General features: G+C 46.9%; 1 protein-coding gene and 1 long non-coding RNA gene across 2 annotated transcripts in view; one reads left to right on the top strand and one right to left on the bottom strand.

Annotated features, from left to right (window-relative positions):
- GRK7 (G protein-coupled receptor kinase 7) overlaps positions 1-11900 on the bottom strand; it is a 42985-nt gene extending 31085 nt beyond the window's left edge. The window contains exons 1-2 of the mRNA XM_007529934.2: positions 10675-11900; positions 8269-8706 (exon numbers count right to left, since the gene is read on the bottom strand). Coding sequence (XP_007529996.1) covers positions 8269-8706; positions 10675-11256 — 1020 coding nt within the window. The 5' untranslated portion in view covers positions 11257-11900. The remainder of the gene's footprint in view (positions 1-8268; positions 8707-10674) is intronic.
- LOC132540357 (uncharacterized) lies at positions 904-26174 on the top strand. The gene is made up of 5 exons (XR_009551518.1): positions 904-1026; positions 1296-1390; positions 1886-1959; positions 2311-2367; positions 26014-26174. It is a non-coding gene; the product is annotated as an uncharacterized LOC132540357 (long non-coding RNA).
- Positions 26175-27835: the final 1661 nt, after the last annotated feature.

Raw genomic sequence — 27835 nt, forward strand, 5'->3', positions numbered from 1 at the left:
GGGGCTGAGCAGAAGCGAGACAGCTGCTTCCTCCTGTGCCACGGCACCTCCTGAGTGGTGCTGGGGCTCAAATCTGGGCTGGAAACATGGCAAGGCAAGTGCCATGCCCACTGGGCCATCTCTCTGGCTCCAGACTTCTTTTTTTTTAAGTTTTATTTATCATTGTTTTTTTTCCTACATTTTCCACGTCTACAAATTTTTTTTTCTTTCTTTCTTTTTACCAGAGCACTGGTTTCTAGTGATGAGAAGGACTGAACCTGGGACTTCAGAGTCTCAGGCATAAAAGTCTCTTTGAATAATCATTATGCTATCAACCTCTGCCCCAAATTATCATTAAAAAAATATTTATTCCCTTTTGTTGCCCTTGTTGTTTTCTTGTTGTAGTTATTATTGTTGTTATTGATGTCGTCACTGTTGGATAGGACAGAGAGAAATGAAGAGAGGAGGGGGAGACAGAGAGGGGGAGAAAGACACCTGCAGACCTGCTTTACCACCTGTGAAGTGACTCCCCTGCAGGTGGGGAGACTGAGGCTCGAACCAGGATCCTTCCGCATGTTCTTGCACTTTGCGCCACCTACACTTAACTCCCCAAAATTATCATTTTAATTAGAGAAGCAGAGAGAGAAAGACAATAGTGCCAAAACTTCCTTCTGTGTGCTTTGGGTCAGCCTCTAACCTGGGTCATCTACATGACAAAGCAAAGCACTATCCAAGTCACCCAGGCTTCATTTTCCTGTTTCTTTCTGCTTTTCTCTCTCTCTCTCTTTTTTTTTTTCCCTCCAGGGTTATTGCTGGGCTCGGTGCCTGCACCATGAATCCACCACTCCTGGAGGCCATTTTTTCCCCCTTTTTTGTTGCCCTTGTTGTTGCAACCTCCTTGTGGTTATTTATTATTATTGCCATTGTTGATGCTGTTCGTTGTTGGATAGGACAGAGATAAATGGAAAGAAGAGAAGACAGAGAGGTGGAGAGAAAGACAGACACCTGCAGACCTGCTTCACCGCCTGTGAAGCGACTCCCCTGTAGGTGGGGAGCTGGGAGCTCGAACCGGGATGTGCTTTGCGCCACATGCGCTTAACCCACTGCGCCACCGCCCGACCCCCTCTGCTTTTCTCTTCTTTCCTTCCTTCCTTTCTTTTTCTTCTCTCTCTCTCTCTCTCTCTCTCTCTCTCTCTCTCTCTCTTTTTCCAGAGCACTGCTCAGCTCTAGCTTATGGTGATGCTAAGACTTGAACCTGGAATGTTGAAGCCTCAGGCACTAAAACTGGCCCAAGTTCTGTTTTGTTTATTTGATAGGAGATCATCTCACATGAGAGCCAGAAGCCAGAGCATCCCTCCAGTACACATGCTTTCCCCCCCCCCTGAATCTGGAGCCTCAGATCCTCCTCCAGGTATATGTGATTTTGTTCACTAGGGCTGTAAAGCTGATGCTCCTCTCTGCTCGTGGGGGAGGGAGGAAGGAGGGAAAGGAGGGAAGGTGGGGAAGGGAGAGCCCACCCCCAGCAGCACTAAGCTCTTAGCAGCACCTATATCCCTCTTCCTCAGTCTTCAAAGCTAAAGCCCTCATGTACTTCCTATGTCTGATCTGCTGTCTCTAGTCTCTAATCCTTATTAAAGGGCTCAAGTGATTATGTCAGGCCCGCAAGTTTTTTGTTATGTTTTTTCCCTAGAGCCCTGCTCAGGTCTGGTTTATGATGGTGGTGGTGGTGGTGGTGGTGGTGTGTGTGTGTGTCTATGAACAGAACCTGGGGCCTTGCAGCCTCAGGCATGAGAGTCTTTGCATAACCATTATGCTATCTCTCCCACTCATAAATTCTCTTTTGATTAACTCCAAGTTAATGGATTAAGAACCCTAATTACATTTTTTTCTCTTTTTTCTTTTTTAGGTACTGAAAGAGACCACAATACCAAAGCTTCCTTCAGTGTGGTGGATGCCTGTAGAGAAACAGGAAATGTCCGGGTAAGTTAATCTCATTACGCCAGGCTTGTACTTGCCACAGGCTTGTGCAACACACAGCCTAATTATTCTGCATGACTGGCAGGGATCTGTAACTTCTCAAACACTGTTTGTCAGGTGCCAATGGATGTCAAAGCTCCAGGCCACAGCCCGTAGATACTTGATGTAAACAGGGGATACTGACTTGCCATAAATTTCAGTCATAAATTTTCTGAGATTCCCTCAGGAGTGCTTATTTGGAAAGATCTTACAACAAAGGATGTTAGTTAGAAGAGACTTTTATGGTTTTATTACCCTTTATTAGTGGCACTGCCCTATGTAGATTATTTATTTATTCATTTATTATTTTACCAGAGCGCTCCTCAACTGTGGCTTCTGGTGGTGATTGAACCTGGGACTTTGGATACTCGGGTATGAGAGCCCCTTTGCTAATGTAAGCTGTTGTAGAATGCCTTTGATGTATCTTGGAACTAATAAACAGCAAAGACCCATGGTCGACGAGGCAGTATACACAGTCCCCGTTCAGGCTATATGTTGGTGATCAGCCATTCTGGGCATCTCAGAAAACCAGGCTTGAGTTTTTGAGTTATCAGTCATTTCTGCATAGAGATTTTTGAGTCAATTTCACAGGGGCCAGGCTCAAGCCTTGTTCATACACATGACAAAACAGGGCACTATCCAAGTGGGCTATCTCAACAGCCCTCCAATTACATCTTTAAAATTATTTTCTCCCTACAGCATAATATCACCAAAGGAGTAAAAGGTTATCCTATCCTCTGTCCCTACCCACACTCCAGGGAATCTCATTCAAGGGCAAAGGTCTACAGAACTTAATTTAACAATTCTGACTCTATAGAGACCTGTCTGGCTTCTCATTCAGCTCACATTCACTCTGGCGTAGGTGAGAATTGCTAGTGCCACACACAATAAAAGCACCCACTTCTAGTATGGATTCAACTGCTCAATCATTCCAAAGCTAAAGGTCTGTAAAAAAAAAACTTGATTTCTAGGTAAGGAGATGCTGTGCAGATGTCCCCTCAGGCTATGCCACTTCCCACGAGTTAATATGGTATTCTCAAGTGCCTTTCCCAACCAATCCTGTCCTGACACGTCACTCCTGGCTGTTGCCCTATAAAAAGCCCTCCTACTTCCGCCCCCCCACTCTCTTGCCTGTTTTTTACCTTAGTGATGGAAGGGTGGTGCACCATTTTTGGCTAGCTCCACATGGCCCAAACCGCTGCGCTCTCACCCCAACCCTGAGGTGCCGCGCGAATAAAGAATTGTGTTCCCTCTCCGCTCTGCATCCTCTTTTCCTCTCTCCTCCGTGCCCTGCTGCACCAAAGTGACAGGGAGACAGTATACTTGTTATGCAAAAAAGCTTTTCATGCCTGAGTCCTGGAGGTCCCAGTTCAGTCACTGACACCAGCCCATGTCAAAGCTAAGCAATACTCTTAAAAAAAAAAAAAAAATCACTAAAAATGTGGGCCTGGCAGTGGCTCACCCAGTTAAACACACATATCAGGGTGTGGAAGAACCCAGGTCGAGCCCCCACTCCATACCTACAGGGGGAATGCTTCATGAGTGGTGAAGCAGGTCTTTCTCTCTCCCCGTCTCTCTTTCCTTCTCAATGTCTCTGTCCTGTCAAATAACAATAGAAAGGAAAAAAAAACATACAAACAAAAAACACTTTGGGGGGGAGGGGACTGGCAGTAGAGCACAGTTAAACGCACATAGTACAAAGCACAAGGACCTGCGTAAAGATCCTGGTTCGAGCCCCTATCTCCCTACCTGCAGGGGGGGATGCTTCACAAGAGGTGAAGCAGAGCTACAGTTGTCTTTCTCTCCCTCTCTGTCTTTCCCTCCCTTCTCAATTTCTCTCTGTCCTATCTAATAAAATAGAAAAAATGGCCTCCAAGAGCAGTAGATTTCCTAGTGCTGGCACCAAGCCCCAGCAATAACCCTGGCGACAAAAACAAACAAACAAACAAAAACACTTTGGTTTCTGGTTCAGCAAAATCATTCACTTGGATAGTGCGTGGCTTTGCCAGGCATGCCACACAAGGGTGACCCTGGCCCCTACATTCAAGGAAGATACAGTGCTATCTTTTCTTTCATTCCCTGCCTTTCTGTTTCTATTTAAGAATAAAAATTTCAAAAGACAAAAATTAATTAAAAAAAAAAACACCTTAGTTTCTGAGCCTGGGAGGGAGGTAGCACAGGGGACAAAGCATGGGCCTTCCAAGTATGAGGTAGTGAGTTCATCCTACAGTGACGTTCTGGTTCTTGCTCTTCCTCATTGACAAATATATGTATCAAATTATAGGAGCTATATAAACATATATAGCAAATATACTCATTTTAATACACTTGATTTCTGAATCCCTATCACTATCATTTCCTCTGTGGGGTGGGGGGGAAGGGTGAGAGGGGGAGAGAAAGATAGACACCTGCAAGCCTGCTTCACCACTTGTGAAGCGACCCCCCTGCAGGTGGGGAGCTGGGGGCTTGAACCAGGATACTTGAGTAGGTCCTTGTGCTTTGCACTATGTGTGCTTAGCCCAGTGTGCTGCTGCCCGCCCCTCCCTACTTTTTTTTTAAATATAGTCACCTAGTAACTTGTGCTATATGGTTTTTATTAGTCACTGCTACCCAGGAAGTGTCTTTACCTTATGGGAAAGAGAGAGAGGAAATTGTGAAGATGTGGTAGAGCGTGGCAGGGTTTGACCTGAGGGGTGTGTCTGTCCTGTTAGTCTCTCTGCTGAGAGGTTGAGCGAGGGGGACACAGGAACCACAAAGGATTGCCACGTCATATCAGACTCCCTGCCTCACAAAACACCCTGCATTTTTCTGCCTCCAGGAGCACAGCATTCCTTAAAACATTAAGCCAGCTCCCCCTGCTCCACCCTGCATTCCTTGATACTATTGCTCCTCCTTTTATTATCTACATATCAATCTTCTGCTTTGTCTAACAAATGACTTAAGGCCTCCTTCCTAAGAAGCCCCTACCTTTCCCAGACCCTTTCCCCTTTCTCCACCCCTTTCCTAACCATGTATGGTATTGTCAAGCCACTTCCGTTTCTGATTTGTCTCTTCCCTTTTCCGGCCTGGAGAGGCAGGCAAGCAGACTGGGAGGCTGATGCTGGCCATTGCAGTTTCCGCCACGTGTCTTAACCAGGTGTGCTACTGCCAACTCTGGGGCGTTAAAATGAATAAAGAATTGAATGGCCTTGCCACCACAAGCTCGGTTCCTGGATCATCTCTCTCGCACGTCGCTAGCCCGACAAGGTTTTATTTATGAAAGAGGAAGAGAAAGAAAAGCAGAGCACCACTTTGGCACATACCATGTCAGGGACTTAACTAGGGGCTTCATGCTTGAGAGTCCAGTGCTGTATCCACTGCGCCACCCCATCATAACTGTCTACACTCATGTGACTTTCTTCATTGTGACGCTTTAGCTTGATCACAGTGTTCTGGAACCAGGCCTGCTCTATGGCCAGGTCTTAACACCAAACCTTGAGTGTCAGTGACTAGTGCACACAGGAGTTCTAGGAATACGTCACTTTTTGTTCCTCCTATGCAATTTCAACAGAGTGAGTGGTGGGTGGGGAAGGAACATGACTAAATATATGTGAAAGAATTGCAATTAATAGGAAATGACAGGGACTTTCCTGTCCTCACTCCTTTCCTTTCTTCTCCTGGAACTTGGGTCCAATGGCTTGGACTACTGCAGACATCTTTGCAACACATGGAAAAAAGACTAAAACCACAGAGATGACTGCATGTGGCTGCTAATCACATGCCAGCCATTGCTTGTCACTACACAACTTACTGTACAAGTACAATGACCCATCTTTTTCGATCCCCACTGTGGTTTGAACTTTTGATGAGATGCTGCTGAAATCTTTCTTTCTTTCTTTTTTTTTTTTTTGCCTCCAGAGTTATTGTTGGGGCTTGGTGCCTGAACTATGAATCCACTGCTCCTGGAGGCCATTTTCCCCATTTTTGCTGCCCTTGTTGTAGTTGTTATTATTGCTATTGTTGGATAGGACATTAAAGACAGGGAGTGCAGCGGGTTAAGCACACATGGGAGGAAGCTCAAGGACCACAAAGCGCAAGGACCAGCATCAGGATTCCAGTTTGAGCCCCCGGCTCCCCACCTGCAGGGGGGTCGCTTCACAGGCAGTGAAGCAGATCTGCAGGTGTCTGTCTTTCTCTCCCCCTCTCTGTCTTCCCCTCCTCTCTCCATTTCTCCTCTCCTACCCAACAATAACAACAGCAGTGGCAACAATAACAGTAATGACAACAACAAAGGCAACAAAATGGGAAAAATGGCCTCCAGGAGCAGCTGATTCGTAGTGCAGGCACTGAACCCCAGAAACAACCCTGGAGGCAAAAAAAAAAAAAGGAAAAAGAAAAAGAAAATGGGAGGGATGTCTACCAAGAGTGGTGGATTTGTTGTGCAGACACTGAGATAACTGATAACTTTGGTGGAAAAGAAAAGAAAGAAGAGGTAAAAAGTAAAGTAATGGGGGAGTTGGGCAGTAGCACAGTGGGTTAAGCGTAGGTGGCACAAAGTGCAAGGACCACATAAGGATCCCAGTTCAAGCCCCTGGATCCCCACCTGCAGGGGAGTTGCTTCACAGGCAGTGAAGCAGGTCTGCAGGTGTCTATCTTTCTCTCCCCCTCTCTGTCTTCCCCTCCCTCTCTCCATTTCTCTCTGTCCTATCCAGCAACAATGACATCAATAACAACAATAATAACTACAACAAGAAAACAACAAGGGCAACAAAGGGAATAAATAAATAAATAAAGTAATGGAAATCTAGCATCTCTAGAGGTGGTACAGTGGATAAGGCTTTGGACTCTCAAGAAGGAGACTCTGCATTGCAACCCCTGGATCACATGTGTCTGAGCGATGCTATAGCTCTCTTGCTCATTAAGTATTAAATAAACCTGGGCGGGCAAAGTAGCTCACTTGCTGTGTGTACTGTTATGCTCTGTGTACCACCCAGTTTCAAGTCTGCCCCCACAATGTTTAAGGGAGCTTCGGTGGTCTCCCTTTGTCTTTATCTAAAATAAATAAATAAATAAATAAATAAAAGGGGGCTGGGCAGTGGCACACAGGTTGAGTACACATGGTTAGTGTGTGCAAGGATTCTGGTTCAAGTCACTGGCTCCTATCTCAAGCAGGCAAGCTTCCTGAGTGGTGGTGAAACAGTGCTACGGGTGTCTCTCCACCTCACGCTTCCTTTTCCCTTTCAATTTCTTTGTGTCTTTATCTGATAGATAAATAAAATATTAAAAATGATTACACACACACACACACACACACACACACTTTTGTTGTTGTTACCAGAGCACTACTTAGCTCTCTTTTATGCTGGTGCTGGGGATTGAACCTGGGCCTTTGGAGAGTCAGGCATGACACGAAAGTCTTTTTGCATAACCATTATTCTATTTCTCCTGCCCAATCAGAATATTTTTTAAAAATGAAAATAGGGACCCAGGAGGCAGCACAGTGAGTAGGGTGCTGTAGTTGTAAGCATGAGGTCCTGAGTTCAATGCTGGGTATCCCATGTGCTGGAGTGAATGCTCTGGTTCTCCCCTTGAAATGAAAAATCTCAGGGCTCCTGGTGGATGCCCACTTCCACATCCCAGCATCCCAGTGGCAGCTCCAAGTGGCGGGCTCTGATGGTAGCCAACCTGCCCTCACCTTTATTGTCAGCACCTTGATGGACTTTGTTTCTAACCAATCAGCTTGTGCCACGCCCAGTTTGAAACCGATAAAAGCTGTGTGCTGCAGGACAAACATGCAGGTCTGGTAGGAATCAGCCTACAACCTGTTAACATAAAATAAATGTAACTCCCTGCCCTCCACGTGGCCTCAGGTCTCGTTTTTTGGTTACTTTTGAGCTATATTACAGAATTTTCATTTCTCTCTCTCTCTCTCTCTCTCTCGTGTTAATAACTAAATATAATCTTAAATACATAAAAATAATAAATAGACTTTCTAGCACATAAAAGGGGCCGGGAGATAGTACAGCGCTATCACCAGGGACCTGGTCACGGGTTTGAGCCAGGTTCCAGCCCCAGCACCACTCCATAGCCAGAGCTCCAGACTGGATGTAAACGGTTTGCAGCTGGGATGAGAGGGGCACAAAGGAGCTTCCACGAAGCTCATTAGGCTCATGCGCTCAGGTGGCTCTCCAGGTCAAGAGGACAATTTAAGGGCTTTAGGAATAGGAAGGTAGAGGAATTACGTAACCCCCCTCCATCCAGGCCGGGAGCAAGGGTGGTGGGAGCGGTGCTTACCCGCTGCGTGATGGGCTTGTCCTCCTGCATGAGCACGGCCAGCCCCAGGTCGGACAGCCTGCAGTGGCCGCCGTGGTCCAGGAGCACGTTCTCGGGCTTGAGGTCCCGGTAGATGATGCCCAGGGAGTGCAGGTGCAGCAGCCCGCAGGCCATCTGTGCCGCGTAGAAGACCACCCTGTCCATGGCCAGGCCCCGAGGGCCCACGTGGTAGATGTGGAACTTGAGGTCGCCCCCGTTCATCAGGCTCATGACCAGGCACAGGTGGGACTTGCTCTGGAAGGCGTAGGCCAGGGAGACGATGAAGGGGCTGTGTACCTGCTCCAGGATCTCCTTCTCCAGCAGCGCCATCTTCTCCCCGCCCTTCTTCTTCAGCCGCTTCTTGTCCAGCTTCTTGCAGGCATACATCTTCCCCGTATTCTTCACCTGGACGGCACACACCTGAGTGGGTAGAGAGAAAGGGGAGGGGAGGATGAGGAAGGAACGCTGGAGAAGCCAGGGAGGAGGGTGGGAGGGTCTGGGCTGGGGTGAGGGGGGGGACACAGCCCTGGCTTCTGAGAAAAGAGAGGCTGTAAACAGGGAGGGTCTTCTAGACAGAGCTGGGGACAGGCTGATGCTGGCCCATCTGAAAAAATAATAAGGAGACGGGATAGCAGTTCTGCAAAAACACTTTCATGCCTGAGGCTTCAAGGTCCCAGATTTAGTCCCTGCCATTACTTTAAGCCAGAGCTGAGCAGAACTCTGGTTGAACAAGGAAGAAAAATTAATTAATTAATTAAAAAGATTTATTCATCTTAAACCTATTTATTTCAGATTTATTTATTTATAGCAGAGGAGGAGAGTGAGAGAATCAGAGTGAGAGAGAGAATCACTCTGGTATATGTGATGCCAGAGACTGAACTGAGGATCTCATGCTTAAGTCCAGTGCTTAATCTACTGTGCCACTTCCCAGATCACAAAATTAATACATTTTAAAAAGTGGAAGTGTCCTGGGAGTCGGGCGGTAGCTCAGCGGGTTAAGCGCCAAGGGCCAGCGTGAGGATCCCGGTTCTAACCCCCGGCTGCCCACCTGCAGGGGAGTCACTTCACAGGTGGTGAAGCAGGTCTGCAGGTGTCTATCTTTCTCTCCCCCTCTCTGTCTTTGCCTCCTCTCTCCAGTTCTTTCTATCCTCTCCAACAATGAACAATACCAACAACAATAATAACCACAACAATAAAAACAAGGGCAACAAAAGGGAATAAATAAATATTTTTAAAAATCTTTATAAAAAGAGAGAGGAAGAAAGGAGGCGAGAGGAGATCAAGCATGTTTAGGGTAGTTTAACTGTAGAAAGAGAGAAGGAAGAAGGGAGGAAGGGAGGGAGGAAGGGAAGGAGGGAGGGTGGAATGGAGCAGAGGAAATATTAAACTAGCAGAGCACAAGACTTGCATGGGAATGATTTCAGGTTTGATCCCCAGTTCTGCCAACAGCCAGAGCTCAGCAGTGCTTTGATAAAAACAAACAAACAAACATGATGTTTGTTTTATTTTAATGAGAGAGATACAGAGAGAGGAAAAAGAGAAAGAGGGAGAGAGACACGAGAGCTGTTCAGCTCTGGCTTCTGGTGGTGCTGGGGATCAAACCGGGGCCTTTGGAGTCTCAGCCATGAAAGTCCTTTTGCCTAAGCATTATGCTGCCCAACCCACCCCATACACAGGAAAAAAAAACTATCTATATTTTAAAGATATTTTTAACATTTTTATTTATTATGATTGGATAGAGACAGAGAAATTGAGAGTGGCGGAGGAGATAGCTAGGGAGAGAGAAAGGCAGAGAGACACACCTGCAGCCCTGCTTCACTTCCCTGCAGGTGGGGACCAGGGGCTTGAACCTGTGTCCTTGTGCACTGTAATGTGAGCACTTAAACCAGGTGCACCACCGCCTGCTCCCCTCCCATCTTTATTTACTACAGAGATAGAGAGAGAGAGAGAGAGAAAGAATCTGAGACAAAGAAACCAGCTCCCCTCCCATCTTTATGTACTAGAGGAGAGAGAGAGAGATACCACAGCACAGAAGCCTCCTCCATCGCAGTGGGAATCTGGGCTGGGACCAAGCTCACACACAGCGAAGCAGCACACCATACAGGTGAGCCCCCTCCCGCCCCCCATGAGTGTTTTGTCTTTTTAAAAGTTGTTTTTTTAACCATGTTTGGTTTTTATTGGGTAGAGACAGCCAGAAAAATAGAGAGGGAAGGTGAAGAGAGAAGGGGAGAGAGAGAGAGAGGAACCTGCAGCTCTGCTTCACCACTTGTGAAGCTTTGCCCCTGCAGATGGGGACCGGGACTTGAACCCGGGTCGTCGCGTGCTGCAACATGGGCTCCGCAGATGCTCCCGTCCGGAGTGTGGTGTCCTTCGCAGGCGGGCACTCACCTCCCCGAAGCCGCCCTTGCCCAGCACGCGGAACTCGGTGAAGTACTTGTCGGACACGGGCTGCATCTCCAAGGCCTTCCACTGCAGGAAGCGCTCGTAGAAGGCGCTGCCCAGGAAGGCCCTGAACGGCCGGCCCTGCAGGAAGGCCACGGCCTCGGCCTTGGCGGGCGCCACCAGCTCCCCGAGTTCCTCGGCCTCGGCGGCCAGGCAGCGGGCGGCCAGTGCGGGGCTGAGGAAGGGGCGCGGGGTCCCCAGCAGCGCCCGCAGCGCTTCGGCCCGCGCGGGGCCCTCCTCCGCCAGCTCCCAGGCCTGCGCCTCCTCCAGGAAGGCCGCCGTGTCGCCGTAGGCCGGCTCGTTGCTCACGAAGTCCCGGAACAGGCGGCGGCCGATGGGCTGCTGCTCGCACAGGCTGTGGAAGTCGGGGGGCAGCGCCTGGCGGAGGGGGGCGCAGTGCTCGGGCCCGGGCAGCGCCAGGCTGCGGCGCCGCCTCTGCAGCTCACGGCTGTCGGTGTCCGAGGTCTTGCGCGCCTGCAGGTAGGCCGTGTTGGCGATCAGGTTGTCCAGGCCGCCCATGTCCACCATGCTGGCCACGCCCCGGGGCTCCTGGGACCCGGCAAGGAAGGACAGACAGGCAGGGCAGGCCCCGGGCAGCTCTGGTCTCGGCTTCTCTGCAAGGGATTTAGAACGAGCCCCCGTCTAGGGTGGGCGGTGAGGTGCGGGGAGGTGGCTCTGGTAAGAGGCTTTGCTGGCTATGTATAGTCCTCCAGGGCAGAGCAGCACGCAAGTCGCCTCCCTCAACCCCTGGGACAGCAGCCTGGGACCCTTGGATGCCAGCACACACACCCACTCCCGGGCGCCAGGCCTCAACCAAGGGATCTTGCAAGTGCTGAAAGTAAAGCTATATTGATGATAGAAGTAGGACTAGTGGAAGGGGATTGTGTGTGGTGGTGTGGCCTCTCCTTGTGCTCGGAGGTCTGACACCCAGCAGGTGACACAAAGGGATGCTCTGAACTAGGAGTCCCTGACAGGACCTCAGAGAAACCCCCTGGGGACTCCCAGTCTTAGCTTGAATGGGTGACAGGTGCCCACACACCACTTGCTCCCACAACAGCCTGCAGAGACCCTCCACCCACAGCTTTCTTTCTTCTCAGGAGGCTGAGACTGAAAGTCCCTGGACCAAGAAAAGATGTGTAGGGCAGGAGAGACAGCATAATGGTTATACAAAAGACTCTTGGGGGCCTGGCAGTGGCGCAGTAGGTTAAGCGCATGTGGCGCAAAGCGCAGGGACCGGCGTAGGGATCCCTGTTTGACCCCCCTCACACACCTGCAGGGGAGTCACTTCACAGGCGGTGAAGCTGGTCTGCAGGTGTCTATCTTTCTCTCCCCCTTTCGGTCTTCCCCTCCTCTCTCCATTTCTCTCTGTCCTGTCCAACAACGAACAACATCAACTATGGCAATAATAATAACCACAGCAAGGCTACAACAACAAGGGCAATAAAAGGGGGGAAAAATGGCCTCCAGGAGTGGTGGATTCATGGTGCAGGCACCGAGCCCAGCAATAACCCTGGAGGAAAAAAAAAAAAAAGACCCTCATATCTGAGGCTCTGAGGTTCCAGGTTCATTCCGTGGCACCACCATAAGTCAGAACTGAGCAGTACTCTTGTCTTTTTCTTTGTATCTTCCCCTCTCTCATTAAGTTAAAATAAATAAAATGGAAAAAAAGGGGGGGTATGTGAACTGGGAAGACAACATAATATTTATGTAAAAAGAGGCACCCAAAGGCCCAGGTTCAGTCCCCAGCACCACCATAAGCCAGAGCTGAGCAGAGCTCAGAAAAAAGGAGAAGGAGGAGGAAGAGGAGGAGAGTGTGTGAGCTTGACCTTGACCCCAAACATGGCACTGAAATGGGAATAGTAAAAACATAGACTTCACTGCAGCGCTGGGCTGCCTGTTGCAATGGTATGCCAAGTGCTGAGCCTCCCCCCACGCCCCTAACCCCCACCCCGGCATTGAGCCCAGGCAACAGCTTGGCTCACACCCGGGCAGCCTCCCTCCACAAAGATCAGCCCAGACCACAACCTCACAAAGCACAGAAATTGGTTTAGACAGAAATCAGGCTAAGAGCCTCCACTCCAAAAATAACACTGTGACCGACAGGGAAAGAATACTCTGGGCTCTTTCTTCCTCAGGCAAGGCCAAGGCAGTTTACAAAACCAAGTCAACAGCAACAGTCTCAGGCCTTTGAAACGGAAAAGAGAGAGAAAGGGGGGTGGGAGGAGGAGGAGGGAGAAAAAGCTGGTTAGTTTTTTTTTTTTTTTTTCCCAAACAAAGGGCTCTCGGCAAACACACACACACACACACACACACACACACACACACACACACTGTCCAAACACTGTCTGCCTGCCGGGGCCTGCCCACCACCATGGAGGCCTCACGCTTGGCCTCCCGCACCCAGGATTATGTAATGAGCTCGTGGGTGCACTTTGGCTTTGCCCCACTGAGCAGTGACCCCTGGGTCGCCCCTGTGACAGTAATGGGTGACCTGCACAGGGGGACGCTGCTGGGGGTCAGGCTATCAGCTCGGAAAACCAGCGCAAGAAATACCAGTGGGTTTTATTGTTGTTGTTCTTGGTGGTGGTGGTGTGTCACCCTTGGCTGAATAGTAGATGTTCAGTCTGAGACTCTCCTGAAGAGGAGATGCCTGTTTCTGTGGTTCTTGTGCATTTAGAGCCTGTCCAGCTGGGCAGAATGTGAGAAAGCGGTGGTAGTGTGGCTACAATGGTATTGGAAAGAAAGAAAGAAAGAAAGAAAGAAAGAAAGAAAGAAAGAAAGAAAGAAAGAAAGGAAGAAAGGGAGGGAGGGAGGAAGGAAGGAAGGAAGGAAGGAAGGAAGGCCCAAAATTTCACCGATAAACACAGGGTCCTGGGAACAGCTCTATTCCTTGCACAAATACTTCCTTTCTATCTCTCAGTCATCACTTAAGATGGCAGTGTCCAGTAGAAATTTGGGGAGTGGGGGCCAGGCAGTAGTGCACCAGGTTAAGTGCACATAGTACGAAGTTCAAGGACCGGCTCAAGGATCCTAATTCGAGCCCCCCCGGGGGGGGGTCGCTTCACAAGCAGTGAAGCAGGTCTGCAGGTGTCTATCTTTCTTTCCCCCTCTCTGTCTTCCCTACCGTCTCTCTCAACTTCTCTCTGTCCTATCCAACATCAATAATAGTAGCAAAACAATAACAGCAACAACAATGGGAAAAAATGGCCGCCAGGGGTGGATTCGTAGTGCAGACACTGAGCCCCTTTCTTTCTTTTTTTTTTTTTTGACTGGAGTCAAAAAAGAAAGAAAGAAAGAAAGAAAGAAAGAAAGAAAGAAAGAAAGAAATTTGAGGAGTAATATAGGTTCTTTAGGATTGTCTGATAATTAAAAAAAAAAGGTAAGGGCAGGGGCTAGGTGGTACAGATGGTTAGGTGCACAGATTACATTTTTAAAAATATTTATTTATTTATTCCCTTTTGTTGCCCTTGTTTTATTGTTGTAGTTATTATTGTTGTTGTTATTGATGTTGTCGTTGTTGGATAGGACAGAGAGAAATGGAGAGAGGAGGGGGAGACAGGGGGGAGAGAAAGAGACACCTGAAGACCTGCTTCACCGCCTGTGAAGCGACTCCCCTGCAGGTGGGGAGCCAGGGGCTCAAACTGGGATCCTTACGCTGTTCTTTGCACAGATTACATTTGAAAGGACCCAGGTTCAAAGCCCTGGGCCCCACCTGCAGAGACGAAAGCTTCGTAAGTGGTGAAATAGTGCTGCAGTTGTCTTTCTCTCTCTTTCTTTTAAAAAGTCTTTTTAATTTATTGGATAGAGATAGCCAGAAATCAAGAGGGAAGGGTGAGATAGGAAGGGAGACAGAGACACCTGCAACACTGCTTCACCACTCCCAAAGCTTCCCCCTGCAAGTGGGAACTGGGGGGTCGAACCTGGGTCCTTGTGCAACGTAACATGTGTGCTCAGTAGGTGCGCCACCACTTGGTCCCCTCTCTTTCTCAATCTCCCCTTTTCCTCTCTATTTCTTTCTGTCTTTATCCTATAAAATAAAAACACATTAACTTTTTTTAAAAATGATGAGGGGTGGGGAAATAGCATGCTGGTTATGAAAAAAAGACTTTCATGCCTGAGGCACCAGCAGTCCCAAATTATTTAGATATTGAGGCAAAGGCAAAATGAAAGAGACCCCAGTTTCCTTCAGTGTGGTGGGGCCCAGGCTCAAACCTCAAAGCAGTGCGCTATCCATGAGCTATTTGGCCAGTCCTATACTACTAGCTTTTAAATGATGACTGGCATATTCGGTGGGCTGGGAGGTAGCTCAGCTGGCAGAGCACAGAGCTTGCATGCCTTAGGCTCCAATTTGATTCCTGGCCCTGTATGTGCCTGGCAGTGTTGCACATGTATGAGACCATTGTTCATTTGCTAGTGCCATCTATATATATATATATTTTTTTCCCCTCCAGGGTTATTGCTGGGCTCGGTGCCTGCACCATGAATCCACTGTTCCTGGAGGCCATTTTTCCCCCTTTTGTTGCCCTTGTTGTTGTAGCCTCATTGTGGTTACTATTATTGCCATTGTTGATGTTGTTCGATGTTGGATAGGACAGAGAGAAATGGAGAGAGGAGGAGAAGACAGAGAGGGGAAGAGAAAGATAGACACCTGCTGACCTGCTTTACCGCCTGTGAAGTGACTCCCCTGCAGGTGGGGAGCCGGGGGCTCAAACCGGGATTCTTACGCCGGTCCTTGTGCTTTGTGCCACATGTGCTTAACCCACTGCGCCACTGCCCGACCCCCACCACATATATTTTTTTAAAAGGAAGATATTTAAAATATACATATATATATGTATATATATATATATGTGTATATATATATATACATATATATATATACATATATATATCAGTTCTGAGTGAGGGAGATTGCATAATGATTATGCAAAGAGACTCTCGTGCCTAAAGCTTCAAAGTCCTATCCCAGGTTCAATTCCCAGCACTACCATAAGCCATAGTTGAGCAGTATTCTAAATAAATAAATCAAAATGGGGGCCAGGCAGTAGCACACATAGTTTGAAGTGCACGTACCAGCATAAGGATACCAGTTTGAGCCCCCGGCCCCCCATCTGCATGGGGGTCAATTCATAAGTGGTGAAGCAGGTCTGCTGGTGTCTTTCTTTCTCTCCCCTCTGTCTTCCTCTCCTCTCTCGATTTTTCTGTCCTATCTAACAACAACAACAACAATAACAACAATAACAAGGGCAACAAAAATGGGAAAAATAGCTTCCAGGAGCAGTGTATTTATAGTTCAGACACCAAGCCCCAGCAATAACCCTGGAGGCAAAAAAATTAATTAATTAAAAATAAAAATAAGAAAGGAAAGAAGAAAAAAGAAAAGAAATATGGAGCTTGGGGCATTCCCCCAAGACAGTGGGGGTATGGGTGGGCAGCAGGATATTAGGGTCCCAGGGTGTAGAGCTAGTCAGGGAGTTTACGGGGTTGGCGGGACGGCACATGTGAGAGTCACAGCTGGGCAGGTGGTGAGTGACAAGCTGCTGGAGAGCTCAGGGGTGAGGGGTCATACTTGAGGATGGCCCTCATGGTGGGAGGAAGAGGGACCCCCAAAAAGAGACAGGAGGATGTACTTGAATAGCTGGGGGAACCGCTGGAAGGAGTGGAGGGGGGCCCCACTGAGAAGACATGGTGGTGGACTGGGCAAGAGGGAAAGGGGGAGGGGCGCGTCTCCACGGCAGTTTCAGGATGTGGTACAGGAAGCCTAACCACACTGAACAGAAGAAAGCATGGAGTCAAGGGGATTAGTGGCCAGCGGTGGAGCAGTGGAGAGAGCCATGGTTTCTCGAGCATGCAGTCCCGAGTTCGATCCCTGGCATTGCATGTGCCAGAGTGACCCTCAGTTTCTCTCTTCCTCATTAATAAGTGACCGGTCCTGATGAAATCCGAATGAAATCCGAATGGAGAAGAGGGCAAAATAATGACGACAGGGCACAGAAGGACCAGATAGACCATCTGATGCTCGATCCTTAGCAGAGCTCAGCTTAGATAGTGAAGCAATAACAGTGATTTTAGTTCTCAGCTTAGACAGTAAAACATGTTAGCATAGTGTCCAAGGTTTAACTCAGTGAAGTAGGGAAGACATAACAGGAACTTTTGTTGACTTGCCCTTCACCCAGCTGCAACCTGCACTCAAGGTCAGAGTAACCTTGGTCTGTCTGCCAATGATATCTACACCACTTGTGTGACTGACTCCATGGGAAAGAGCAAGAGGTTCTTGGACTTCGTCTATAAGAACTGTACAGGCCTTCTTTGAGGTGCTCTATCCAGTGTCCCCAACAGTTCCCCCTTTTTACTTTTTTTTGTTCAAGGTGTAGCTGGTGAAGTTCAGTCCTCATTCTTGTCCATTGGACTCTAAGGAGTCTGAGGCAGACTAGGGTAAAACAAAAGAAAATTAGTAACTGTATTAGCCTTGTAAGCAATCCAATGACAATTTGTCCCAAGGAGGCTCTCTAATGGAAAAGATTAAATGAATGAAGCTTGGCACCAAGGCTCTCAACAACATCAGTTATTTGAGAAGTCACCAGGCGAGCAGTTTTCATATTAGCAATCTGTAGCTGTAATTCTCTCAGGTCCAAGTTGAAGTTAGCATCATGCCAGACACCATTAAGATGACTTCTATAATCTTTTCTCAGCTGATTTCCAATTTTTTGTAGACCCCTCGAGTGACACAAATCCACTTGTATTCTGTGTGACACGCCATAGTGATTTGAACCTGAATAGCTTGTAACTGATCTCCAAGGAACTCTACAGTATTTCTAAGGGCCATAAGCTGCATTTGAAACTTTCTTTTTTTAAAGTTTTTTTTTTCTTTCCTCCAGGGTTATTGCTGGGCTCGGTGTCTGCACCATGAATCCACCGCTCCTGGAGGCCATTTTTTCCCCCTTTTGTTGCCCTTGTTGTTGTAGCCTCGCTGTGGCTATCATTATTGCCATTGTTGATGTCGTTTGTTGTTGGTTAGGACAGAGAGAAATGGAGAGAGGAGGGGAAGACAGAGAGGGGGAGAGAAAGATAGACACCTGCTGACCTGCTTCACCACCTGTGAAGTGACTCCCCTGCAGGTGGGGAGCCAGGGGCTCGAACCGGGATCCTTATGCCGGTCCCTGCGCTTTGCGCCACATGCGCTTAACCCACTGCGCCACCGCCTGACCCCTTTAAAAACTTTCTATCTATATCATACTGTTTTTGTAAAGCTATAGATACATTTCTAGCAAGATTATCTACATAATGAGCATTATGGACTGACTGGGAGAGGGCCACTGTAGCTACAACTGTAGTTGTTAGGAGAGAAAAGAAAGCTAATGTCCCAGCTATCAATAATCCTACAAACCTACGAGGCCAGGAGAGTGACCATTCTAATTTTTCTTTTTCTTTCTTTCTTTATTTATTCCCTTTTGCTGCCCTTGCTGTTTTATTATTGTAGTTATTATTGTTGTTGTTATTGATGTCATTATTGGATAGGACAGAGAGAAATGGAGAGAGGAGGGGAAGACAGAGAGGGGGAGAGAAAGATAGACACCTGCAGACCTGCTTCACCTGTGAAGTGCCTGTGAAGTGACTCCTCTGAAGGTGGGGAGCCAGGGTCTTGAACTGGGATCATTACACCGGTCTTTGAGTTTTGCACCACGTGCGCTTAACCCGCTGCACTACCACCTGACTCCCCATTTTAATTTTTCTAAAGCATATAGGCCAGCATCTGAATACCATTCTCCTTCTGTCTGAACAGGTACCATCAAAAATGGCGGCTGTCTCACCAGAAATATAGTGGTGATTCCAGCAAGCTGACCTTCTTGAAGACAGGTAGTGAGGGTACGATTCTCACAGTAAATGTTGGTTTCAGTGGATCCATTAACTTGTGATATAGTCATAATGGGAAACCCTGCAAGAAAACAGCTTGGGGGCTCTAAGCAGACCTCAAAGTTCTTGTGTACTCCAGTGTCCAGTGTCCACGGTGTCCCCCCTATGTTTGTTAGTCTGTGTCTTAATGACTATGTGAGAGGCCACTGTTGCCACTCTCCAAAGATCAGGGTGGATTGTGCCTCCTTTAGTAGACAGAACAGGAGCTTGTCAGTATCCCCAATGGGATGACTCGACCTGATGCTTTATATATATTAGTCAGATCTGTGGCAGTACGAAGACCTCTCCAGTCATATAAGATTTCATCCGTGACCATAATTTCACATGGTAGGATCTCATGGTAGGATCCATGGAGGTAACATACCTCCCAGAACAGTATGCTGTACAAGCTGATAACCCTTTATAGAACAGAGGGAGAGGCTTGCCAGTGTCCACAGTTTGTGAAGGTGGAAAGGTGGAAAAGCTAATAAGCACATTATGTTCATTATCTGCATCCCAGTCTTGATTAAGTAACTGTGCAGTCTGATGAGCTCTATATAAAGGCACAAATGGGTGGGGGATCCTGTCTCAAACCTAAGGCAAATAGGGATGCCAGACACAGCCTGTGTGAAATTAACTTGAGTCTGGGCCCGCAGAATATGATCCGCAAAGTCCCCTCCCAAAACCTCAGGAGTGCTAGAAAAGATATCTACACACATAGATATCCATGTATCAAAGTTCAAAGCAGGGGGATTATGGTAATAAGCCCAATAAGTCCCTTTGGTTCTCACTTGTGTAGACAGCAATGAAATCATAGCCAAAAACAGCAGTGTGGGGTCACCAGGGTTATTCCCCATCACTTGAGTCATCTGCTTGTAGAACCAGCTTCTTGATTTGTGCCCAAGTGGGGACACTTGCCTGCTGGGTCTTCTTTGATGGCCAAGGTGGGGCTCTGCTGGGTGCATCCTCCAGGCGGATTCTCTTGACCCTGTCTTTTACCTCTGGAATCATCAGGGTGGCTGGGTGGCAGCTCATAGCTACTCACTAAGCGATCAGGAAGCCAAAAAGATGAATCATAATTTTTTTTTAAATATCTTTTTTTCTTTTTAATATTTTATTTATTAATGAGAAAGGAGGACAAAGAGAAAGAACCAGACATCACTCTGGTACATGTGCTGCTGGGGATTGAACTCAGGACCTCATGCTTGAGAGTCCAATGCTTTATCCATTGCACCACCTCCCAGACCACGGTGAATCATAATTTTTTGGAAAAATACAGGTATGTCCTTTGCCCTGAACCAAGATTGGATCAGGCCCCTTCCACTGTCCAGAGTCCTTCCTTCCATCAGCATAGCCACAAAGGCACTGCCGGTGAGTTCCAAAACCTTTCTGCTGCAGACAAACCCTGCTTATCCAAGTTTTAAAAATTAAAAGTAAAGAGAGAGTGGTTAAGGAGGTTATGAGGAGTAGGCGTGACCTCTGGGGCTAAGGCTCCCCCCTTTACTCTTTGTAACTGCAGCTTCAGTGTCTGGTCAGCATGTTCAACAGTCGCCTGCCCTATCGGATGGTAAGGAATGCCAGTAGTATGAGAAATAGAAAAAGGGGAGCAAAGTTTCTGGAAAGCAATAGAAGTACAGCCAGAGCCATTATCTGTCTTGTGGGACCTGGGAATTCCTAAAGAGAAAAAGTAAAAGAGGCAATGGGAGATGATATCTCGAGCCGCTTCTCCAATGTGAGCTGTAGCAAAAAGGAAACTAGAGAAAGTGTCTACTGAAACGTGCACATACTGTAACCTACCAAAAGACGTCACATGGGTTGTGATGTCACATGGGCTATGTCCATCTGGACGAGATGATCAGCACGGGATCCACGGGGGTTCACTGCAAAGGAAGGAACATTAGCAGGAGGGCAATCTAAACACTGCTCCACTGTTTGACGAGCCTGTTCTTGGGTTAAAGAGAATTGTTTTTTGGAGACAGCTGGAATTTTGATGATGAAGGGCATGGGGATGCTTTAGCTTCTTGCATAGTGAAAGCATGTCTTAAAATGGCATGTACCCTGGCACTGCCTTCTGTCAGTGGGCCAGGAAGACCTGAATGACTCCTTATATGGGAGATATAGTATGGATGTGACCAGGCTCTGATAGCCTGTTGAAGTAAAATCAACAAATAAGTGAAGGACTTGGGCGTCAGGATTACTGATAGGCGCAGTAGCAGTAGTCTGAACTACCTGATGCACATACCCTCTATCTGCAAAGATGTTAATAGGTTTTGAGAAACGCAGATGGAAAGCGATAACCTCAGCATAAAGCTGTGCCCGCTGAGGGGAGGACAAGTGTCAAACTTTATTGAGGTTCTGTCTGATGTCACTGTAGCATATCCATGTTTATCACCATCTGTAAAAACAGTTAAAGCAGGGACCGGGTGGTGGTGCACCTGGTTGAGCACACATGTTAGTTATAGTGCTCAAGGATCTAGGTTCGAGCCTCCAATCCCCACCTGCAGGGGGAAAGCTTCATAAGCGGTGAAGCAGGTCTGCAGTTGTCTCTTTTTCTCCCCCTCTCTATCTCCCTTACCCTCTCAATTTCTGGCTGTCTCTATCCAATAAATAAAGGTAATAAAAAAAAAAACAGTTAAAGCATTAGATAAGGGCCGAGGGGAATAATTGTCTACGACAAAGTGTTGCCATTTAGCAAACTGTAGAAGTTTATCTGAGGGATATGAAGTAAAGGTTCGGCCTGAAAAGCCTGCCAGTGCAGAGCCTCAAGCTAGAGATGTGGCCAACAGGAATGTAAATTCTCATGGTCTGGGAGGTGGTGCAGTGGCTAAGGAACTAGACTCTCAACCATGAGGTTCTGAGTTCAATTCCCGGCAGCACATGTACCAGAGTGAGCTCTGGCTCTTTCTCTCTCTCCTCCTATCTTTCTCATTAATAAAATAAATAAAATCTTTAAAAAAAAAAAGGAATGTAAATTCTCTTTCAGTGAACGGGTGAGCAGTGACATCTGGATCTTTGGCAGACAGGTGCCAAGTCCGTTCTCTTCCTCTGGAAACCAGGTAGGAACACATCTGCACATAAGGAACAATGTTTATGATAGGTACTTTTTAAAACATTTTTTTATCAAAGCACTGTTCAGCTCTGGCTTATGGTGGAGTGGGGGATTAAACCTGGGACTTAACTGAGCCTCAGGAATGAGGGTCTGTTTGCATAGCCATTATGCTATCTACCCCCAGTAGGCACTTTTGGGATAATGGATCCATTCTAACACAGTTTGTTGAGACAATACAGCAGTAGAGTATTGTTCTGTGGGCAGAATAACTAGCTGTAGTGGTGCATGTTGACCATATCTGTTGATGGAGGCATTGTTAATAGCTTCATGAACCCTTTGAAGGGCCTCTAGTGCCTCAGGGGTCAAATCTCGAGGTGAAGTAGGAGCTGGGTCTCCTTTTAAAATGTCAAAAAGTGGGGAGTCGGGTGGTAGCACAGCAGGTTAAACATACATGGTGCAAAGTGCAAGGACCAGTGTGAGGATCCCAGTTTGAGCCCCCAGCTCCCCACCTGCAGGCGAGTCGCTTCAAAGGTGGTGAAGCAGGTCTGCAGGTGTCTACTTTTCTCTCCCCCTGTCTTCCCCTCCTCTCTCCATTTCTCTCTGTCCTATCCAACAATGATGATATCAATAACAACAACAATAATAACTACAACAATAATTTAAAAAATTTAAAAATCTTAAAAAAAATAAAAATAATGGTCTGGGAGGTGATGCAGTGGATAAAGCACTGGATTCTCAACCATGAGGTCCTGAGTTCAGTCCTCAGCTGCACATGTACCAGAGTGATGTCTGGTTCTTTCTCTCTCTCTGATTATCTTTCTCATAATAAATAAATTCTTTTAAAAAATAATAAAATAAAAAGTAAAAAAATAAATGTCAAACATAACTGTAACTCAGTAGTGGTTAATTTTAAGGAAAGATGAATCCAGTTAATATCTCCCACCAATTTTTGAAAGTCATTTAGAGTGGTCAGAGTGCCTATCCTAATGCTAACGTTTGGTGCCTTATTATGGCCCCATGTAGCTGGTAGCCAAGGTAGGAATAAGGTCCTGTCTGTATTTTATCTGGGACAATGACTAGCCCCCACCTTTTAAGACCAAGATCCATTTCAGCATATGCTGTTTGTACCTCTTCCCAGGAGGCAGCTGCCAGCAGAATGTCATCCATATAATTAATGATCATGACAGATGGATACTTCTGCATTACAGCTCAAAGAGCCAAAGCCAGAAACCTTTGGCATGGCATAGGACTGTTAGCCATACCTTGAGGCAAAACTCTCTATTGGAAGCACCTTATAGGTGATTATTAGGTGAGGGCAGACTGAAAGCAAAATATTTTCTGTCATCTGGGTGTAATGGAATGGTAAAGAATACATCTTTAAGGTCTATAACAATAGGGAGTTGGGTGGTAGCACAGAGGGTTAAGCACATGTGGTGCAAAGCTCAAGGACCGGCTCAAAGATCCCGGTTCAAGCACCCGGCACCCCACCTGCAGGCGAGTCACTTCATAGGCGGGTCTGCAGGTGTCTGTTTTTCTCTCCCCCTCTCTGTCTTTTCTTCCTCTCTCCATTTCTCTCTGTCCTATCCAACAATGATGACATCAATAACAACAACTGATAACAACAACAATAAAACAAGGGCAACAAAAGGGAATGAATAAATATTTTTTAAAAAGATCTATAGCAATAATTTCATAACACTTTGGGATAGCTATGGGGGAAGGGAGACCTGGCTGGGTAGCTCCCATGATTTTCATGCATTTATTAACTGCCCTAAGATCTTGGAGTAGTCGCCACTTGCCGCTTTTCTTTCTTATAACAAAAATGGGAGTATTCCAAGAACTTACTGAATTTTCAACGTGCCCTTGTCTCAATTGATCCTCAACCAACTTAGTAGCTGTCTCTAACTTTTCTTTGGTTAACAGCCACTGATCAACCCCTATCAGAGTGTTTACCTTCTAATTAGTCTTATCTGTATGTCAACCAGTGGCCATCATAATAAAGGGTTTTGAGGTGGCGAGGCAGGAAGTATAACAGCATCTTGAGTGGCCAAGGCATTGACAGGATTAGATCTTCTAGATATCATATCTTCTATCAGTTGGGTCACTAGGACTAATAAAGTTCCCATGGCCTGTAGCACCTCTTGCCCCAAAGCATCTGGATTAAGGAAGGGATAAAGAAGGGCTGAAAATACCCAGTATGGACATCAGGGTCTCTCCAGTGCAAGATATTAGCACTTTGGGCTGGATTACCCACCTTTCATATTCCTTGTAGCAGCCCAGGTGCCTGCACCAAAGGCCACGAGAGGGGCCAATTTCTACCAGCTATAATAGTGGAGCCAGCTCCTGTGTCTAAGAGTCCTTTTATCTTTTTTTAATATTTATTTATTCCCTTTTTGTTGCCCTTGTTTTTTGTTGTTGTTGTAGTTATTGTTATTGTTGTTGTTCTCATTGATGTCGTTGTTGGATAGGACAGAGAGAAATGGAGAGAGGAAGGGGAAGACAGAGAGGGGGAGAGAAAGACACCTGCAGACCTGCTTCACTGTCTGTGAAGCGACTCCCCTGCAGATGGGGAGCCTGGGGCTCGAACCAGGATCCTTTATCTGGTCCTTGCGCTTTGCGCCACGTGTGTTTAACCCGCTGCCCTACGCCCAACTCCCGAGTCCTTTTGTCTTATGGCTATTAAATTGTAATTCTATAATGAGTCTTTTTTTCCTGATATCTGTTGGACCCAATAGGCCTGAGTAGCCTGTCCAAATCTTTTTTTCCCTCTAGGCTGATCAGAAAGAACCTGCTGATTTTCTTGTTTATAAAGGATTAAAAGTAGTTGAGCAATTTTCTTTCTTTGGGGAATAATAATGACAGATTTATTAGTGGAGTGCATAATGAAAATTCTTCCCTCATAATCAAAACTTATCATTCCAGGGGCAATGATAAGCCCCTCCATAGCTGTGCTGCTTCCACACAGTAACAGTCTAAAGTGTCTTTCAGGCAGGGACGGGTAACAGTTGAGGGGATTCTTAACAAAGCTGTCTGTTGCAAACAGTGACAGCTGTTGTGGTCATTAAGTCTCACCCAGCACCCCCAGCAGTGAGTCGGGTGAGGTCAGCGGGGGAGGTTGCTATTTATTGTTTGTCAGGGCCGCGACTGGCCCCATGAGGAGTTTCCTGTAGCAGAAGGTACAGGTGGCAAAGGATTGCCCTCTGCAGTGGTCTTAGAGCGGCATTTGTTAGCCCAGTGTCATCCCCCCCCCCACTTTTCCGAGGCATCTAGGACACACACCCGGGGCTCTTCCGGAATTATCATGGGGGCGTCTTTCTTTACAATTCTTAGCAAAATGTCCTAACCTTCCACACTTAAAGCATTTGCCATTTTGATTTGCAAATTGGGCTGGCATTATTCTTTTAAGCGCAGCTGCAAAAGCCACTCCCTGTAAATAGGAAGGTCTTATACCGAACACAATCTGATAAAATCAGATAAGGTCCCAGTCTTTTTGTATGGTCTTAGGGCGGCTTGGCAAGCAGAATTAACATTATCAAAAGCCAATTGTTTAATTAATATCTGAGCTGCTTCCTGATCATGAACGATTCTAGTTATGGTTTGCATTAATCTGGACATGAAATCTTGATAGGATTCATCAGCCCCATCTAATTTTTGAAATTTCTAAGTTCTTATTAGCCCCAGAGGATAGCCTCCTCTATGTCTGAATAGCTATTTTATTAATAGTAGCATAAGTATCTCCAGGATAATTAAGCTGTTGGTTCAGATTTGCCCAATGGCCTTCTCCCACCAAGGCTTCTACAGTAGCATAAGACCATCCAGGTGCAGCTTGTTGAAGATATCTCTCTGCTTCAGGGCCAGCCAAGTCTTTTAACTCTGCATACCACCGAAGGTAATCTCCTTCCGACAGACCAGCCTTAGCTATGTCCTTCTAATCTGAAGGGGGAAGGGAATTAGATGCCATGTTTTCTAATACTGTAATGGTATAAGGGGAGCTGGCTCCGGACTGAGCCACAGAAAATTTCACTTCTTTCAAAACTTTTTTTTTAATTCCCTTTTGTTGCCGGTGTTATTGTTGTAGTTATTATTTTTGTTGTCTCTGAAGTCGTCATTGTTGGATAGGCCAGAGAGAAATGGAGAGAGGAGGGGAAGACTGAGAGGGGGAGAGAAAGACACTGCAGACACTGCAGACCTGCTTCACCTCTTGTGAAGTGACTCCCCTGAAGGTAGGGAGCCGGGGGCTCAAACCGGGATCCTTCCTCTGGTCCTTGTGCTTTGCCCATGTACGATTAACCCGCTGCGCTACCGCCCAACTCCAGGTTTTAACTGTTCAATTTCACTTTTAGGTGGTCCAGGAGGTGGCGCAGTGAAGACAGCATTGAACTCTCAAGCATGAAGTCTTGAGTTCGATCTCTGACAGCACATGTACAAGAGTGATGTCTGGTTCTTTCTCTCCTCCTATCTTTCCCATCAATCAATCAATAAAATATTTTTAAAGAATTTAAAAGGCGTGGGAGACAGGAGAGATGAACTGTGGGTAGAGGAAGAGTATGGGGCCACCTGGGAAGTCTGGGTGTCCTGCTGACTGGCCCACAGGCTGGAAGAGTGGGCTGAGATTGGAGACTCGCAGGACCAGAGGGTGGAGGTCCCGGTGCCCAGCGGTGGGACTGGGCTGTTGGATGGCCCGCAGGCCTCCTGTCTCTCCCCCAGCCCCAGCAGCAGAGCCGGCAGAGTCATTCTGACCTCAACAGGGGGTCCTAGAGTTTTCATGTGGGCATGACAGAGACAACACAGAGAGCTCACAGTGGCTCCTTTCACTTTGCATCTGCCTTTGGTCACATGAGAGTGGGGAGGACTCTCTAGAACCCCACTCTGGCAGCGCTCAGAGGACCTCAGAATGGGGTCACCCAGGGGACAAGAACCAGCACACCGCCTCAGGCCACCGAGGTCTATTTTAAGCATAAGGCATGGAAAGGGCCCAAGTCCTGATCTTCTATCCTTAAGAAGACCTAAGCCAGTTAGTGTCCAAGTTCAGGGAGGAATTTCAGACTCCACTCAAGTTTCCATCTTGTAAGTGGGAGCAGCTCCAAGTTCTTGCATATTGAACACCTTGTGAAGTGTTTTAGAAGAGAGCTGGGAGAAATACAGCATTCTCTCTCTCTCTTTCTCTTTTAAACCCACTTCTTCCATTAGTCACTTCTGTAGTTTGATAAACTTCTTAAAACTGTAGCACCACTAATGAACTCTGAAGAGCTTCCTCAGATTACCTCCCCCAGGGGGCCAGAACAAGGTGAGAAACACAATTATTTTGATTTGAGTGCATTATTGAAGAGCGGAACAATGAGACAGCAACCAGGAACACAGTTTCTTGCAAAGGTTGTTGGTTGTGGTCTGGAATAACAATACTCATTTCTCTTGAAATTCAGGCTTTACTCGACAATGACTATAATGTCCAGCTCTTTATATACTTTTTTTTTTTAGAGCATTGCTCTGAAACATGCTCTTAGGCATAAAAGTCTGTCCACAACCATCATTATGCTATCTTCTCAGCCCTGTTGGATTTTTAAAAACAAATTTTTATTAATTTACCATTGGTTCATCACATCCCCAAATTTGGGGTATAAATTCTATAAGCATGAATCTCTCCACACCCACCACTGAAAACTCCAGGACCACTTTTTTTCTTCTTCTTAACCAAAGCACTGCTCAGCTCTGGCTTATGGTGGTACAAGAGAGTGAACCATCAGAACTTCAGGCATGAATGTCTTTTTGCATAACTATTATGCTATCTACTCCCCTAACCCATTTCTCACTTTTTAAAAAATATTTATTTTCCCCTTTGTTGTCCTTGTTTTATTGTTGTGGTTACTATGGTTATCGATGTTGTCGTTGTTGGATAGGTCAGAGAAATGAAGAGGGGAAGACAGAGAGGAGAGAAAGACAGACACCTGCAGACCTGCTTCACTGCCTGTGAAGTGACTCCCCTGCAGGTGGTGAGCCGGGGCTCGAACCGGTCCTTGTGCTTTGTGTCACTTGCGCTTAACCCACTGCACTACCGCCTGACCCCCCCATTTCTCACTTTCTACCCATTCTTCCTCCTTCACCTTTTCCCTCTGATAGAACTTTATTATTGTTATTATTTTCCTTTTCAGTTGTCTCTGGGACTTC

The sequence above is a fragment of the Erinaceus europaeus genome, chromosome 9, assembly GCF_950295315.1.
Source record: "Erinaceus europaeus chromosome 9, mEriEur2.1, whole genome shotgun sequence".
Taxonomy (NCBI): Eukaryota; Metazoa; Chordata; class Mammalia; order Eulipotyphla; family Erinaceidae; genus Erinaceus; species Erinaceus europaeus.